Genomic DNA, 14,671 nt, shown 5'->3' with positions numbered 1-14,671 from the left:
TATCTATGGTCAACCACTGTCTGAAAGTATGAATTGGAAAATCCCAGAAATAAATAATTTATAAGTTTTAAACTACACGCTGTTCTAAGCAGTGTGATGAAATCTCATAATGTCCCACTGGATCCCACCTGGAATGTGAATCATCCCTTTGTCATGCTGCGTACTCTACCTGCCCATTAGTCACTTTTGGAAATCCTATAGACTGTCATGGCATCACGCTGTTTATGTTCACGTAATCAATTTTACTTAATTATGGCCCTAAAACACATGAGTAGGAATGGAAAAGAGGCACTAGAACAAAAACCTTGGAAAGACAGATTAACTTTGTTACTATGTGGTAATCCTGCAGAGCATATGGGGGAAAAAACAATTTATGCAGGGTTCAGTACTATCAAAGGATTCAAGCATCCATCTGACCATACCCATCCTGAAATAGGAGGGAGAAAATATATTTAAATTATTTCTTTTTCTCTTTGTGTTGCCTAGTACAAGTAGCTAAATTTGCATTAAGTTAAATGTACATATAACACAACTCCACTCCTTATTTGTGTACCCTCAAATGTATATACATTACATACCCTTAAAATATTTCTTGAAAATTCAATGTATTAGAACATGATTTCAATTTTTATGGACTATCAATACTGTGAGCAAAGAATACTAGTTGCAAGCACCATTAACTTCCTAAAAAGCCAGAAAATGATTTTTTAAAATGACTTATAAAAGTAAAATATAACATAGTAGTTAAGAACATGAGTTTTGCCGGGTACAGTGGCACCCACCTATAATCCCAGTGGCTCAGGAGGGTGAGGCATGAGGTTGCGAGTTCAAAGCCAGACTCTGCAATGGTGAGGTGCTAAGCAACTCAGTGAGACCCTGTCTCTAAATAAAATATAAAATAGAGCTGGGGATGTGGCTTAGTGGTGGAGTGTCCCCGAGTTCAATCCCTGGTACCCACTGCCCTGCCAAAAAAAGAGCATAAGTTCTAGCTCAGAGTGATGAGAAGACCTGTAGTTACAGCTCCTTGGGAAACTGAGGTAGAAGGATTGCTTAAGCAATCCTTTTAAGACTAGCCAGGGCAAACAATGACATTCTATCTCAAAAAAACCCTAAATAAACATGGGTTCCAATTCTAATTGTTTATTTTGTTTGCCCTATGATGTCTCTGAAATGACTTCTCTGAGATTCAACTTCCTCATTTGTAACATGGAGATAATATTACCAACCTCATGGGTTTTGGTGATGAGGACATAAGAAAAGGACTTTGTCACAGTGTCTGGTTCTGATAAACAGCAATGTAACTGCTATCATTATGATTATGGTACTAGATTAAAGAAAATACTCATTCTCAGAAGAAATGATTTTCAAATTACTATACCTGGCAGTTTTTTCTTTCTTATAGCTACTGAGGAAGTACAACTTTCTATTTTAGACTCTTGGTGAATAGGATTTAGATAGACAAACTGATACACAGTAGAACTTCATGAAAAGTGTCCCTACATTCAAATTTTGAAATGTCACAGTTTTCTACTCACATGTCTATGCAGCCTTCAGAACAGTCACACGAATCAGTGAACATGTCGGAAAAGTTGTTTAGATAATATGTTCGTGGCCATATAGTCTTTCTGTACTTAAATTGTGGAAGCTTTCTACTATCAATTTCATTACAGAAAGAAATAGGTACTGATTCCACTCCATTGCTAATATCCACATCAGAAACATTTTCTTCTTGCTTTGGGTAATTCCGAGTCAACTGAACATAGGTATTGAAAGAAAAGTTGTCTGTAAATAAAAAGTTACACTCTGTTTCAAGTAGGTAACGAAAGACTTCTTCCACATTTCGTAGACTTCTTCCACAAGGAGTTTTATAACTCACGTGGAGTCCTGAAGAATGAGAATTTGTCTTTGCATGTCGTCTTTGGAAGTGACACTTGATTGGTAGCTGTAGAGGGTTTTCTCCCTTGAAAGGTGGTGGTGTTTTCATCAGACAGGCACCAGAACAACCATGACTTTGATAAGATAAATTCAAAGATGACTTTTCCCCCCTTAAGTTTATAGCTTTATTTTCCAGAGGGAGAATTTCCTTATTTTCTGTAGATCTGTTAAAATAAATTATTTATTGGTATCTCAAATTTACAGTTCAATTCCACGTTTAAAAAAACACTGCACACTGGACTGGAGTGGTAAGCATTTGCCTCAAACGTGTGAGGCCCTGGGTTTGATGCTTAGCACCACATACATACATACATACATACATACATAAAAATAAAGATGCTGTGTCCATCCATAACTAAAATTTTTTCCTTTAAATAATAATAAAAAAAACACTGCACACTAACATAATAAGTAGTTACTATTATGTCTTGGATAGTAGTAAAATAAGCCAGACTGTGAAATAAACATTTTCACATGTTCTGCAGCCATTTAAAGATTGTACCTAATTCTGGAATATTGTACAGCACTGAATCAGTGGTACAGCATTTGGCTGGCATATGTAAGGCCCTGGATTTAATTCCCAGCAGCACAGGGAAAAATCTTAGAATTTAAAAAGCCAACACTAGGTGTTGAGTCAGGTGAGAAAAGTTCAAATTAACCAAGTTTTCCTTTTGGATAAGATTTTTAATAAGTTTTAATGTTTTGGAAATGCTACTGAATACTACAGCAGTGAATTTTGATTTCTCATGACAACCTTATGAGAGAAATGTAGGTAGGACAAGAGTAGAGGAAAGTAAATTCACAACTGAACAGTTTTTTTTGAACAGTAAGGAGAGGTGTGTGGAGTGAGAGGAAGCAAAAAGGTTTGTCTTTGGTTATATACTATTAAATATTTTCAGTGATCACAATAAAGACTAGAAAGTTTTAATTCATTTGTACAAGATGATAAGCTAGAAAGAACATACATAAAACATTATAGACAGTAGATCTAAAATTTAAAAACATTGTGATGAGTTATTAAAATGAACTTAAGAAATGATGTTTATCATGAATAAATCAAATCCTGCATTTATATATTATTGCCTTAATTAAAATACTGTCTAAGCATAAAATGTGAGATAGTTTGTTGGCTAAAAGTTTGCATGAAAAAGAATCTTGGCTGGGCATGGTGGTGCAAGCCTATAATCCCAATGGTGGGAGGCTGAGGTAGGAGGATCTTGAGTTCAAAGCCAGCTTCCGCAACTTAGTAAGGCCCTAAGCAACTTAGTGAAATTCTATCTCTAAACAAAATATAAAAAAGGGCTGGGGATGTGGCTCAGAGGTAAAACGCTGCTGGCTTCAATCCCTGATCCCAAAAAAGAACAAACAAAACAAAACCCAAACCAAAAAATTAATATTTTAGTGATTTAGAGTGATCAACTCAAATTTTGTATTTAAAAAAAGAAAAATAAATTCCACATTAACAATGGGGGGGAGCTTAATTTAATATTTAATAAAATTAAGGCATTGACTTAAGAACTTCAAAGATGTGGTCTTGTTTTTTCAAATTATTTCTTTACTCTAGAGGAAAATACTTTCACAGATTACCCTTTGGTAGTGCTTGAAGGTTTTGGTGCCGAAAATACCTACTAAAGATAAACAATGAGTATCAGAGTGTCAGATTTACTCTTGTACAATTATCACTTATGCTAGAAATGTTTACTGAAATTAGAGATAAGAGTAAAAAGAAAAGTCACAAAAATTTAGCCTATTCCCCAAAACTTTTTGACACTACTTTCTTTTTAAAACTGTTAAATTGCATTTAAAAAACTGAACTCAACCAAACATAGTGGTGCACACCTATATTCTCAGAGGTTGAGGTAGGAGGATCTTGAGTTCAAAGCCAGCCTTGGTAACTTAGAGAGACCCTAAGCAGCTCAGCAAGACACTGTCTCTAAATAAAAAAGGGCTGCAGATGTAGCTTAGTGGTTAAGTGCTACCCTCCCTACTACCAAAACAAACAAACAATGACCCCTTTTGATACTCTAAATAATTTAGCTATGTAAACAAAACAAAACAAAAACTAAAAAATCCAAAACCAATGCCAACTTGATTTCAGTGTATTAATAAAATACAGATACATTTTAAGCAAAATTTTGTAAGACTGGAATACCACGGATATTAAATAAATAACCTGTTATGAGACTCATGAAACTTCAAAACCTACATAAAACATTAAAATCTGCAACATTTAAAGTTTTATAGAAAAAAACCTTATTATTATATATTTTATCTATTCTGTGGAAAAGAATTAAGAAATAATTTATATACATACAGAAATGTACAGTTTGGTGAGAAGAAGTTTTCATATGATGTAGAGGAAAACGCATCTGATTTGTTTTCTAGTTCACTCCAAGTCACAGGCTTATGATCTACATGAAAAAAGTACAAATGCAAGCAACAATTATACCAACTTAAAAATCATTCACTAAAATTCCAAATAATCTCTCATCAAATAGAAATTTTGCCCATATAGAACCCTAAAATTTCCAAACATTATGATTTCAAGATTTCAAGATTCCAAGGCAGGATGTAGTGGCACATGCCTGTAATCCTGGTGACTCAGTAGGCTCAGGCAAGAGGATCTCGAGTACAAAGTCAGCATCAGCAACTAGCAAGGTGCTAAGCAACTCAATGAGACTCTGCTCTAAATAAAATACAAAATAGGGCTGGGGATATAGCTCAGTGATTGAGTGCCGCTGAGATCAATTCCTGGTACCCCAAGCCCACCCCCAAAAAATTGAGCCAAAAGATTAGGTATAATTTTTAGAAGTGTTAAGAAAATAATATAGGGTAAATTTTAAAACTTAGAAGATATTTCTTCTGAAGAAATTAGTTTATGGGCTGGAGCTATAGCTCAGTGGCACTTGCCTAGCATGTGTGAGGCACTGGGTTTGATCCTTAGCACATAAAAATAGAGGATTGAAAAAATAAATCTTAAAGAAACTAGTTTGGCTTTAATTTGATCTGACTTTTAATCAACTTTAATGTGAACATCAAGTATCCCTGCCTCTACCTATATTTTACAGAAAGTAGCATAGCTTTTCAAGGCTTATAGAAGATCACAAAATGGAAAATTTATACATCCTTTGTCTTTTCATTGTTCTACAACTATCTGTTTTGTGGAAGCAGAGGTTGAAGTATTTGGTTGTTTCTTTTAATATTTCTTCATACATATTTTTACAATTAATTCTATCTCATTTTTTTGCAGGGGGAGGGTAGTGCTGGAGATTAAATCCTGGACTTGCACATACTAGATAAGTACTCTTTTTCCCCCTAATTTCTATACTTCATAAGCTCACCCTCTAACGTGTCTATAATATACAAATAAAGCTGTACATTTGTTGACAAAAAGCTATAGATTCCCTGTTCATATTCTGTAAAGTGAGTATGTGGGCTATTCTTTGGCTTAAAAACTTTTCTTGAGCTTGGGATATAGCTCAAGTCTGTAGACTGCTTGCCTTGCATGCATAAGGCCCTGGGTTTAATCCCTAGTACCACCAAAAATAAAAAAGTAAACATTTTTCTTAATGTGTTTTTTCCTATGCACAAATGGACTGTAAGGAAAAAAGTATCTTGTCCTAGACTGTTAACTTGCTGTTATAGAAAAAATTAATCAGCTGGATAAAGTAGCACCTTCCTGAAATTCCTGCAACTTGGAAGGCTGAGGCAGGAGAATTAAAGTTTGAGGCCAGCCACAGAAATTTGGCAAGAGCTATCTCAACATTTTAAAAAGGCTGGAGGGGTAGCTTAGTGATAGAGTATCCCTGGGTTCAGTGATACACGCTGAAGCACCATAAAGTGTTCTATTTATGACCCACTGAGATCCGCATAAGGACCATTGCAGTGTGATTTTCCAGTGAGTGAGGGAAAGTGGGCTCAATTCGGAATATAGCATGGGCAAGTGGGAATTCATAATCAAGGATCAGGATGGAATCAATGGATGGAAAATTACCAAGAGGAAACATAAAGCATCTAAAGAGGATTCTGAATAAACCGACCCAACAGGATTCTTGATGAAAACAGGCCAGTGGTCACATATCACAGAGATGGTGGGAGATGAAGAACCTAATTAGGTAATGAGGGTGATTAAATATCAAGGATGGGGGGCAAGCTCTTGTTAAAACTATATTTTTAAGAAGTATAATATGGGCCAAGGAGAAGGTTCTCATGCCTAACTGAAGTTTGATTAAGTAGTTCTTTAGTCTTACTAAAAACAACAGCAATAAAAATTTAAAATAATATCTAAAGTTAAACTCCAAGGCTTTTCCTTGGCTTACTGGAAAACAAATATCCCATTTTAATGGTCCAGGTAAAGAAAAAAGCTGAAAAAATATGACAGCCAAAGAAATCCATAATAACTTACTAGAAATTAAATAATTTTACAAGTTAAGGATTTCTGATTTTTTCCTCAAATAATTTCTTTATAAAAGCTACATAAATCATATTAGCAAATACAAATGAAACAAACATATATGCATAGCTGAAGTAGAAGTTAATGAAAACATGGAGATTTAAAATTAATCATTAAATGAGGAAGTAAAGGGAAATAATTCAAGGAAAACAGTATCTAATCTTTTTATGGGGACACTGCAAAAATATATAGTTATATAGAAGCAAAAAAATAAAGGTGATTGGTGGTTTATTAAGGAGTCTAGGGAGTCCAGGTTCAATCCCAGATGGCTTATTATGACTTTGACACCAAGTTCTTTTGTTTCTCTCAGTCTCAGTATTTTTCAAAAAAATAAATGCTAGCATGAAACATCTATTATCACCAAGTTTTTAATACTTTTATAAGCTAACAATGTAAATTACATAACTCTTCCCTAAACATTTCTCCGCTACTGGCAAAGAGATATACTTTTAATAAACAGGTTACATTTCAGAAGAACTAACTATATAAAAAATGCAATTATAATATTTGGTATTTCTACTGATGAAATTATTGATTTAAAAGACCCCAAACAAAAATTCAATTTATTTTTACCAGAAAATAAGTTGTTTCAGAAGGAAAAAATGGTTTACAATTAGTTTCTTGTTATCATCTCCTGCATTTAAAAGCTTCTCCCTTACAAAATTAATATAATTCCTTAAGGTACGTTGATTCTGAAAAGGTCTAGATGTACCACAGTGGCACATAAAATACTTTGAGCTAAAAACATTTGAGAATCAATGAATGCAGTAAGAGGCTTTCTCTGAAATCCTCTTAAACTGTCTACACACACGTCCTCCAAAACAAAAACGAACAGATCCATTAAGTTATCATAATTCACAGGAGTTGTACCAACCAAGAATACATCACAAGAGAGCAGAGAAAAGGTGGCATTATATCCAGACAGACATTGCTACAAATGATCATATCTCCCATCTACTCTCCTCAGGGCCCATTTACCTTTCAAATGACTTTCATAAGTCATTTGTACTTCCCTAAGTGTCTCTTCTCCCTCCTACTCACTTTTTTTTGGGAGTGGGTACTAGAGTTGAACTCAGGAGCACTCAACCACTGAGACACATTTCCAGCCCTATTTTGTGTTTTATTTACAGCAGGGTCTCACCGAGTTGCTTAGCACCTCACCATTGCTAAGGCTTGCTTTGAACTCGCAATCCCCTACTGTCTCACCCTTGCTTAGAGCCACTGGGATTACAGAAGTGTGCCACCATGCCTGGTTCCTCCCACCCACTTCTAATAAGTCATTTCCCTCACTCTTACCTTTCCCCTATTATGATGGCATAATAAGCTCTCAAATCTCACTGCTGTTTTGGGTAGCCACTTCTTTCTTTCTTTTTTTTTTTCTTAAGGTTTCAGGGATTGAACTCAGGGGCACTCAACCATGAAGCCACATGGCCAGCCCTATTTTTGTATTTTTTTTTTTTTTACCATTTTTTTAGTTGTAGATGGACACAGTATCTTTATTTTATTATGTGGTGCCGAGAACCCAGAGCCTCACGCATGCAAGGCAAGCGTTCAACCACTGAGCTACAATCCCAGTCCCTGTATTTTATTTAGAGACAGGGTGTCACTGAGTTGCTTTGTGCCTTGCTTTCACTGAGGCTGGCTTTGATCTCTCCGTGCTCCTGTCTCAGCCTCCTGAGCCGCTGGGATTACAGGCATGCACCACAGTACCTGGGTGGGTAGCCACTTCTTTCTGTGATGATCCTATGTATATAAAACAAAGAGTTTATACCTGTATGCCTTTTTTCCTGTTAATTTGGTATTTGCCAGTTTAATACACAGCTCCCATGCAGGCACTGAGATAAAAAGATTTTCCTCCCCTATGAATCCAAATATTATTGAAGGATACTGTGAAAGGAGGATATTTTCTTTAAGTACCTATTCTCCCAAAATGATATTTTTAGCTATCTGAAATTGTGAATACTTAAGAAAAACAAAAAGGGTCTTTAAAACAGACCAGTGATGTTGGACTACATTTTCAGAGACTTAAAGGTCTTAAGGCTCCTTAACAGTGAAACAAAAATAAATTTTTCTAACAATACCCAGCAGTATTAAAATCCAGTAAATGTTGTACTTCAACATTTTAGCAAATTTGTGATAAAGAAAGATTTATAAAATGCGGATGTGATAAACTAAGATTTATGGAATAGTAATTCTGATAAAAGTAACTTTTTTTCTAGTCTTAGTATATGTTGTTATACAACAAAAAGTATATATTTGATCTGCCCCAGTTCCTAACAAGAGTTCCTAAACCCTTGTATTACCTTAAGCATAGGGTGATAGAGCACTTCTGTTTTAATAGTTGCTCTTAGTTCCTGGTTCCTGACACAGGAGCTTCTAAAACCCTGGAAATCTCCAGTGATGAGTGTCTTTTGAATGCTGATAAGATGACTGGTGACTGCAGTCCCTGGAGAGCTTTAGGATGATGGCTGGTCTTCAGAAAGACCAAAGCACAATTACAGAGTTGGAACTTTCAGCCCTCAGTACTTTTGCTTTCCTTTTCCAGGGAGTGTAGAGGGGCAAGAGATTGAGTCAACCACCAAAGACCAATAATTCAATCATCTGTGAATATGTAATCAGACCTCCATAAAACCCCTAAATAATGGGGTCTGGAGAATTTTCAGGTTGATGAAAGCATCCGCATGCTAGCGGGGTGGTACACCTCATAACTCCACTGGTGCACTTGGTGTCCTTCCAGACTGCCCAGGCTGGACCTTGCCCTATGGAACTCTTCATCTGGGTGTTCATTTGTATCCTTTACAATAAACTGGTATAAGTAAAACATTTTCCTGAATTCCATGAGTCATTACAGCAAAATTTTTGAACCCAAGGAGAAAGCTGTTGTGAGGACCCCTGATCTGTAGCCAAGTCAGTAGTCAAATCAGTCAGAAGCATTTGTGAATGGCTTTTAAAGTAGGGGGCAAATCTTGTGGGGCTCAGCCTTTATTCTGTGCAGTCTACACTAACTCTTGACAGTTAGTGTCAGAAATCAATTAAATTGTTAGGACATCTTATTAGTGTCCACAGAACATGGGGCAATTATGTGGTATGGAAAACACACACATTTGGAATCAGAGTGTTGGGAATACAGAAACAGTTTTCCTTTAGTATGTTATCTTTGATTCTTCTAAACTGAATTTGTTTAGAGCTTTGAAGACTGATTGTCTCATACCAATTTAGAAATTAAAAATTTATCCACTGACTCACCTATACCAGAATATACCTTTCCAGTAGTACTCTTCACAGAAAGCAGGTTTATAGTGACTTAGAGTCTCAGAATTTTAATTTGCCTTCCCTATCTACATATGGGTAAGATTTTTCATTTAAAAGAGGAAACTGATTTTAGCAATGTGAATCTTTTACTTTAATTAACCTGACATAAAGGTGGCCTGTTTCATGGCAAGAAAATACCAGAGAATATTCTAGGATTAGGATAAGAAAAGTACATACCCTCGATTAATGTTGAATTGTTACTTATAGTGGCTTCATTCACTAAAATCATTGCTTGTATATATTCTGTCAAGGAGGGAGAAAAAGGAATAAAAATAATTAGCAGCATCCTCACCTTTATTCACAATACCAGCAATTATGTTGAAAATTTACATACTTTATCTCATTTAACCTCACAACTCTCCTTAGTGGTTCATTTTTTTTTTTTGGCGGGGGGAGGGGGGCAGGGGACTGGGGATTAAACTCAAGGGTACTTAACCACTGAACCACATCTCAGCACTTTTTATTTTGAGATCATCTCACTTCATTGATTAGAGGCTGGTCTTGAACTTGTGGTCTTCCTGAGTAAGCCTACCAAATTGCTGGGGTTAAAGGCATGTGCCACCACACCCAGTTTAAGTGGTTCTTATAATTACATGCATTAGAGACAAAGAAACTGAGGCTCATGGGCTAAGCTATTTATTCTAGGTCATACAGCTAGAGGTGGTGGAAATGGATTCAAATGTATATTTATCTGACTTATGAAGGCTTGAAAAGAAATATTAAAACAGTTCTATGTTGTTTTTACTAATACATAATAATAAATGTACATTAATAGTAAATGAATGTCTTAAGAACAGAAATGTCACCAGAAAGTATTAAAAATAGTTGGGGAAATTTTTGCTTTAAAACTGTGTGTCCTGCTGGGTGCACTGGCACACACCTGTAATGCCAGCTATTAAAAATACTGAGGCAGGAAGATGGAAGTTCAAGGCAAGACTACAACTAATAGACACTGTCTCTAAAAAAAAAAAAAAAAGAAGAAAGAAAGAGTTAGCTTGATATGAGAATAAATACATTCAGTAGTTATTTCTCATAAGTAATCAAAGTCATCCACTATTACAAAATGTCCACAGTTTTCCTAGCATTGGGGCACAAAAAAAGCAAACAGACAAATATTAGGTTGTCAGAAAACAAACAAAAATTATTTTACTTTTAAAACAAAGGACGCTGGAAATAGAATTACACAGTATTGCCAGTGGCAACATTAGGCATATTGAAATACCTTTATTTGTGGCAGACCTATTTTTGATCTTCTGCTTAAGTGACTGTAGCACATTTTGCACTTTTTCAAATACAAAGTCCACTTTTCCATCATCTTCCAGTTCCATCCAGAAAGTTTTTGCATCACCTAAAATAAAAATAGGCAGGTAAATAATCCCAGAGTTTAATAGAAACAGACTCATTTCCGCAGGGCATAGGTTATAGAAAAACCCACGTGGTTTCTAAATAAAATCAAATTCAATTGGTCTGTCACTTTATTTGAGAAAAGAATTTTGGTCATCTTTTCTAATAAAAAACTAGAAACAAAGAATATGATTCAAGTGTCTCACCTGTTTCTGCTAACTTTAAAAATATATTGCAATATCAAAGTGCATAAATACAATCTACTATCATGTATAACTAATCAAAACAAATTTTTTTAAAAAAGAAAACACTAAAAGAAATTTCAAATACAATAACTGTGAATGACATTCTTTCTGGGTTAAAGGGAAAGAGTTATATTTGGTGAGTTTTTTAAAAAGTTTATGAAAACTCTCCCTTCTCCAATTTTAAGAACTATTGTCTAACTCTAACTGTAAAAGACTATCAAATAGTGTGCTTAAGAGACAATATTGTGGGGCTGAGATTGTGGCTCAGCAGTAGAGCTCTTGCCTAGCAGGGGCAAGACCCAGGTTCTATCCTCAGCTGTCTCTAAATAACAAAATAGGACTGGGAATGAGGCTGAGTGGTCTAAAGCCCCCCAGTTCAATACACAGGGGAGAGAGGGGAGAAAGGGGAGAGAGGGGAGGGGGGAGAGAGAGGAGAGAGAGAGGGGGAAAAGGGGAGAGAGGGGAGAAAGAGAGAAGAGAGAGAGGAGATAGAGGAGAGAGGAGAGAGAGGGGACAAGGAGGGGAGAGAGGAGGAAGAGGAGATATACATATACATATACTGTAGGCTAACTTGTAGCTTTGTGCTTGCTTGGCATGCATGAAGTCCTCTTGGCTCAATAAGAGAGGAGAGAGAGGAGAGGAGAGGAGAGAGAGAGAGAGGTAAGAGAGAGGGGAGAGAGAGAGCAAAGAGAGGAGAGAGAGGAGGGAGAGGACAGAAAGGAGAGAGAGGAGAGAGAGGAGATATACGTATACATATATTGCAGGCTAACTTGTAGCTTAGTGCTTGCTTAGCATGCATGAAGTCCTCTGGGCACAATGAGAGAGGAGAGAGAGAAGAGAGAGGGGAGAGAGAGTGTAGAGAGAGAGGAGAGAGGAGAGAGAAAGGAGAGGGGAGGAGAGAGGAAAGAGTGAGGAAAGAGTGAGGAGACCGTGAGGAGAGAAGGAGGAGAGAGAGAAGAGAGAGGAGAGAGAGAGGGGAGAGAGGAGAGAGAAGAGAGAGAGGAGAGAGAGGGGAGAGGTTAGAGAGAGGAGAAAGAGGAGAGAGAGGAGAGAGAAGAGAGAGGAGATATACATATACATATATTGCGGCTAACTTGTAGCTTAGTGCTTGCTTAGCATGCATGAAGTCCTCTGGGCTCAATGAGAGAGGAGAGAGAGAGTGGAGAGGATAGAGAGAGGAGAAAGAGGAGAGAGGGGAGAGAGAGGCGAGAGAAGAGAGAGGAGAAAGAGGAGAGATAGGAGAGAGAAGAGAGAGGAGATATACATATACATATATTGCAGGCTAACTTGTAGCTTTGTGCTTGCTTAGCATGCATGAAGTTCTCTTGGCTCAATAAGAGAGGAGAGAGAGGAGAGAGAGGGTGAGAGAGAGGAGGGAGAGAGGGGAGAGAGAGGGGAGAGAGGAGAGAGAGAGAGGAGGAGAGGGAGAAGAGAGAGGAGAGAGAGAGGAGAGAGAGTGGAGAGAGAGGAGAGAGGGGAGAGAGAGGAGATAGAGGAGAGAGAGAGAGGAGAAAGAGAGGAGAGAGAGGAGAGAGAGCGGAGAGGAGAGAGAGAATAGAGAGAAGAGAGAGGAGAGAGAGGAGAGAGGGAGGAGATATACATAAACATATATTACAGGCTAACTTGTAGCTTAGTGCTTGCTTAGCATGAATGAAGTCCTCTGGGCTAAATGAGAGAGGAGAGAGCGGAAACAGACGAGAGAGGGGTGAGAGAGAAGAGAGAGAGGGGAAAGAGAGGAGACAGAGAGGAGAGAGACAGGAGGAGAGAGAGGAAAGAGAAGAGAGGAGATATACATATACATATATTGCAGGCTAATATGTAGGTTAGTGCTTGCTTAGCATGCATGAAGTCCTCTGGGCTCAAAGTGAGAGGAGAGTAGAGAGAGAGGAGAGAGAGAGAGAGGAGAGAGAGTGGGGAGAGAGAGGAGAGAGAGAAGAGAGAGGAGATATACATATACATATATCACAGGCTAACTTATAGCTTAGTGCTTGCTTAGCATGCATGAAGTCCTCTGGGCTCAATGAGAGAGGAGACAGAGGAGACAAAAGAGAGAGAGGAGAGAGCAGAGAGAGAGAGGAGAGAGAGGAGATATACATATACATATATTGCAGGCTAAGTTTTAGCTTATTGCTTGCTTAGCATTCATGAAGTCATCAATCCCCAGTACCTCCACAATGACACTATCTCTTGACTGGAAATGTAAGAAATTACTTTGCTTTAGAGTAGTAGTATAGCACACATAAAGAAGGCACTTTTGAGGTGTGAAGGATTCAATCTATAGTAGTATAGAGGTCCATGGTTTCAGAACAAAACATCTCAATAACTTTTAAAATAACTAAATGTCCAATTTCTTTTCTTTCTTTCTTTTTCTTTCTTTTTTTTATTTTTTTGGTGTGTGTGTGGTGCTGAGGATTGAACTGAGGACTTCATGCATGTGAAGCAAGTACTCTATCTCAGAGTACATCCCCAGTCCTGTCCAATTTCTTTTGAAAAGGTCTTTTATGTTAACTTTAATTAAACGAAGCAAAACTATGTTTATTTACAGGTAAGATTACATAAAGGAGCCAGTATTTCTGATGCTTGGCAACCTAATACCTTACTCAAAAATTGTAAGCATCTTTTACTTGAGAAATAATCCTTTCAACATTGAAAACAAATATAAGGAAGGCAACTAAAATCAGCAAAAATTAAATTCATTTACACTGTTTCAAGGTAACAAAAATACCTAAGATGTTAAGCATTATTCATAAACTGTTAGAATTAATAAATAAAATTATTTAAGGGGCTGGGATATAGTTCAGTTAATAGAGTGCTTGCCAAGCATGCACAAGGCCCTGGGTTCAATCCCATGCAACACACACACACACACACACACAAGACACACACATACACACACATTATTTAAAATTAATAGGCTATAAGTAAAGAAGGGACATAATGATAACTGCTTAGAAGGGTCATTTGAATAGCTACTGGGAGGATTAATGAAAACAGATCCCAAACTTGTTACCAAAAAATATATATTTTCCTTAAACAAAACAACAAACCTTCAAATTTAGCAAAGAAGGCAGAATCTTCATAAGGAATGCAGTACAGATCTCAGAGTACCAAGCTCCACTGGGAAAGTTACCTTTCCCAAAGGGGATCTCTGGCTAATTAGGGTAGCCATCACTAAGTGGCCTCGGGAGGAGTTTTGTTTCCCTGTTAACATTCTGTCCTGATAACATACTGCACAAGAAGGCTATTTTTAATTCCTCATAGCACAATTCAGACAAGGTGTCAAGATTTGAAACAAATTCACTGTGAGAAGAAAAAAGGGATAACAGGTGGTACTTAAAGGGCAGGTAGAGTCATGGCACAAAGGGTCTTAGGTGCCATGCTA

At 37.0% G+C, this 14,671-nt stretch overlaps 1 protein-coding gene across 4 annotated transcripts in view; it reads right to left on the bottom strand.

Moving 5' to 3' along the window:
• The window catches only part of Setdb2 (SET domain bifurcated histone lysine methyltransferase 2), a 44,283-nt gene that overhangs the window by 16,381 nt on the left and 13,231 nt on the right, over window positions 1–14,671 (bottom strand). For all 4 annotated transcript variants that reach the window (XM_076872713.1, XM_076872711.1, XM_076872712.1 and 1 more), the window contains exons 3-6: window positions 10,923–11,048; window positions 9,878–9,943; window positions 4,250–4,346; window positions 1,536–2,099 (exon numbers count right to left, since the gene is read on the bottom strand). In XM_076872713.1, the coding sequence (XP_076728828.1) occupies window positions 1,536–2,099; window positions 4,250–4,346; window positions 9,878–9,943; window positions 10,923–11,048 (853 nt within the window). The remainder of the gene's footprint in view (window positions 1–1,535; window positions 2,100–4,249; window positions 4,347–9,877; window positions 9,944–10,922; window positions 11,049–14,671) is intronic.

This window comes from Callospermophilus lateralis, chromosome 12, assembly GCF_048772815.1.
Source record: "Callospermophilus lateralis isolate mCalLat2 chromosome 12, mCalLat2.hap1, whole genome shotgun sequence".
NCBI classification, from domain to species: Eukaryota; Metazoa; Chordata; class Mammalia; order Rodentia; family Sciuridae; genus Callospermophilus; species Callospermophilus lateralis.
Note: the sequence above shows the minus strand (reverse complement) of the source record. Positions and strands in the feature narration are given on the sequence as shown.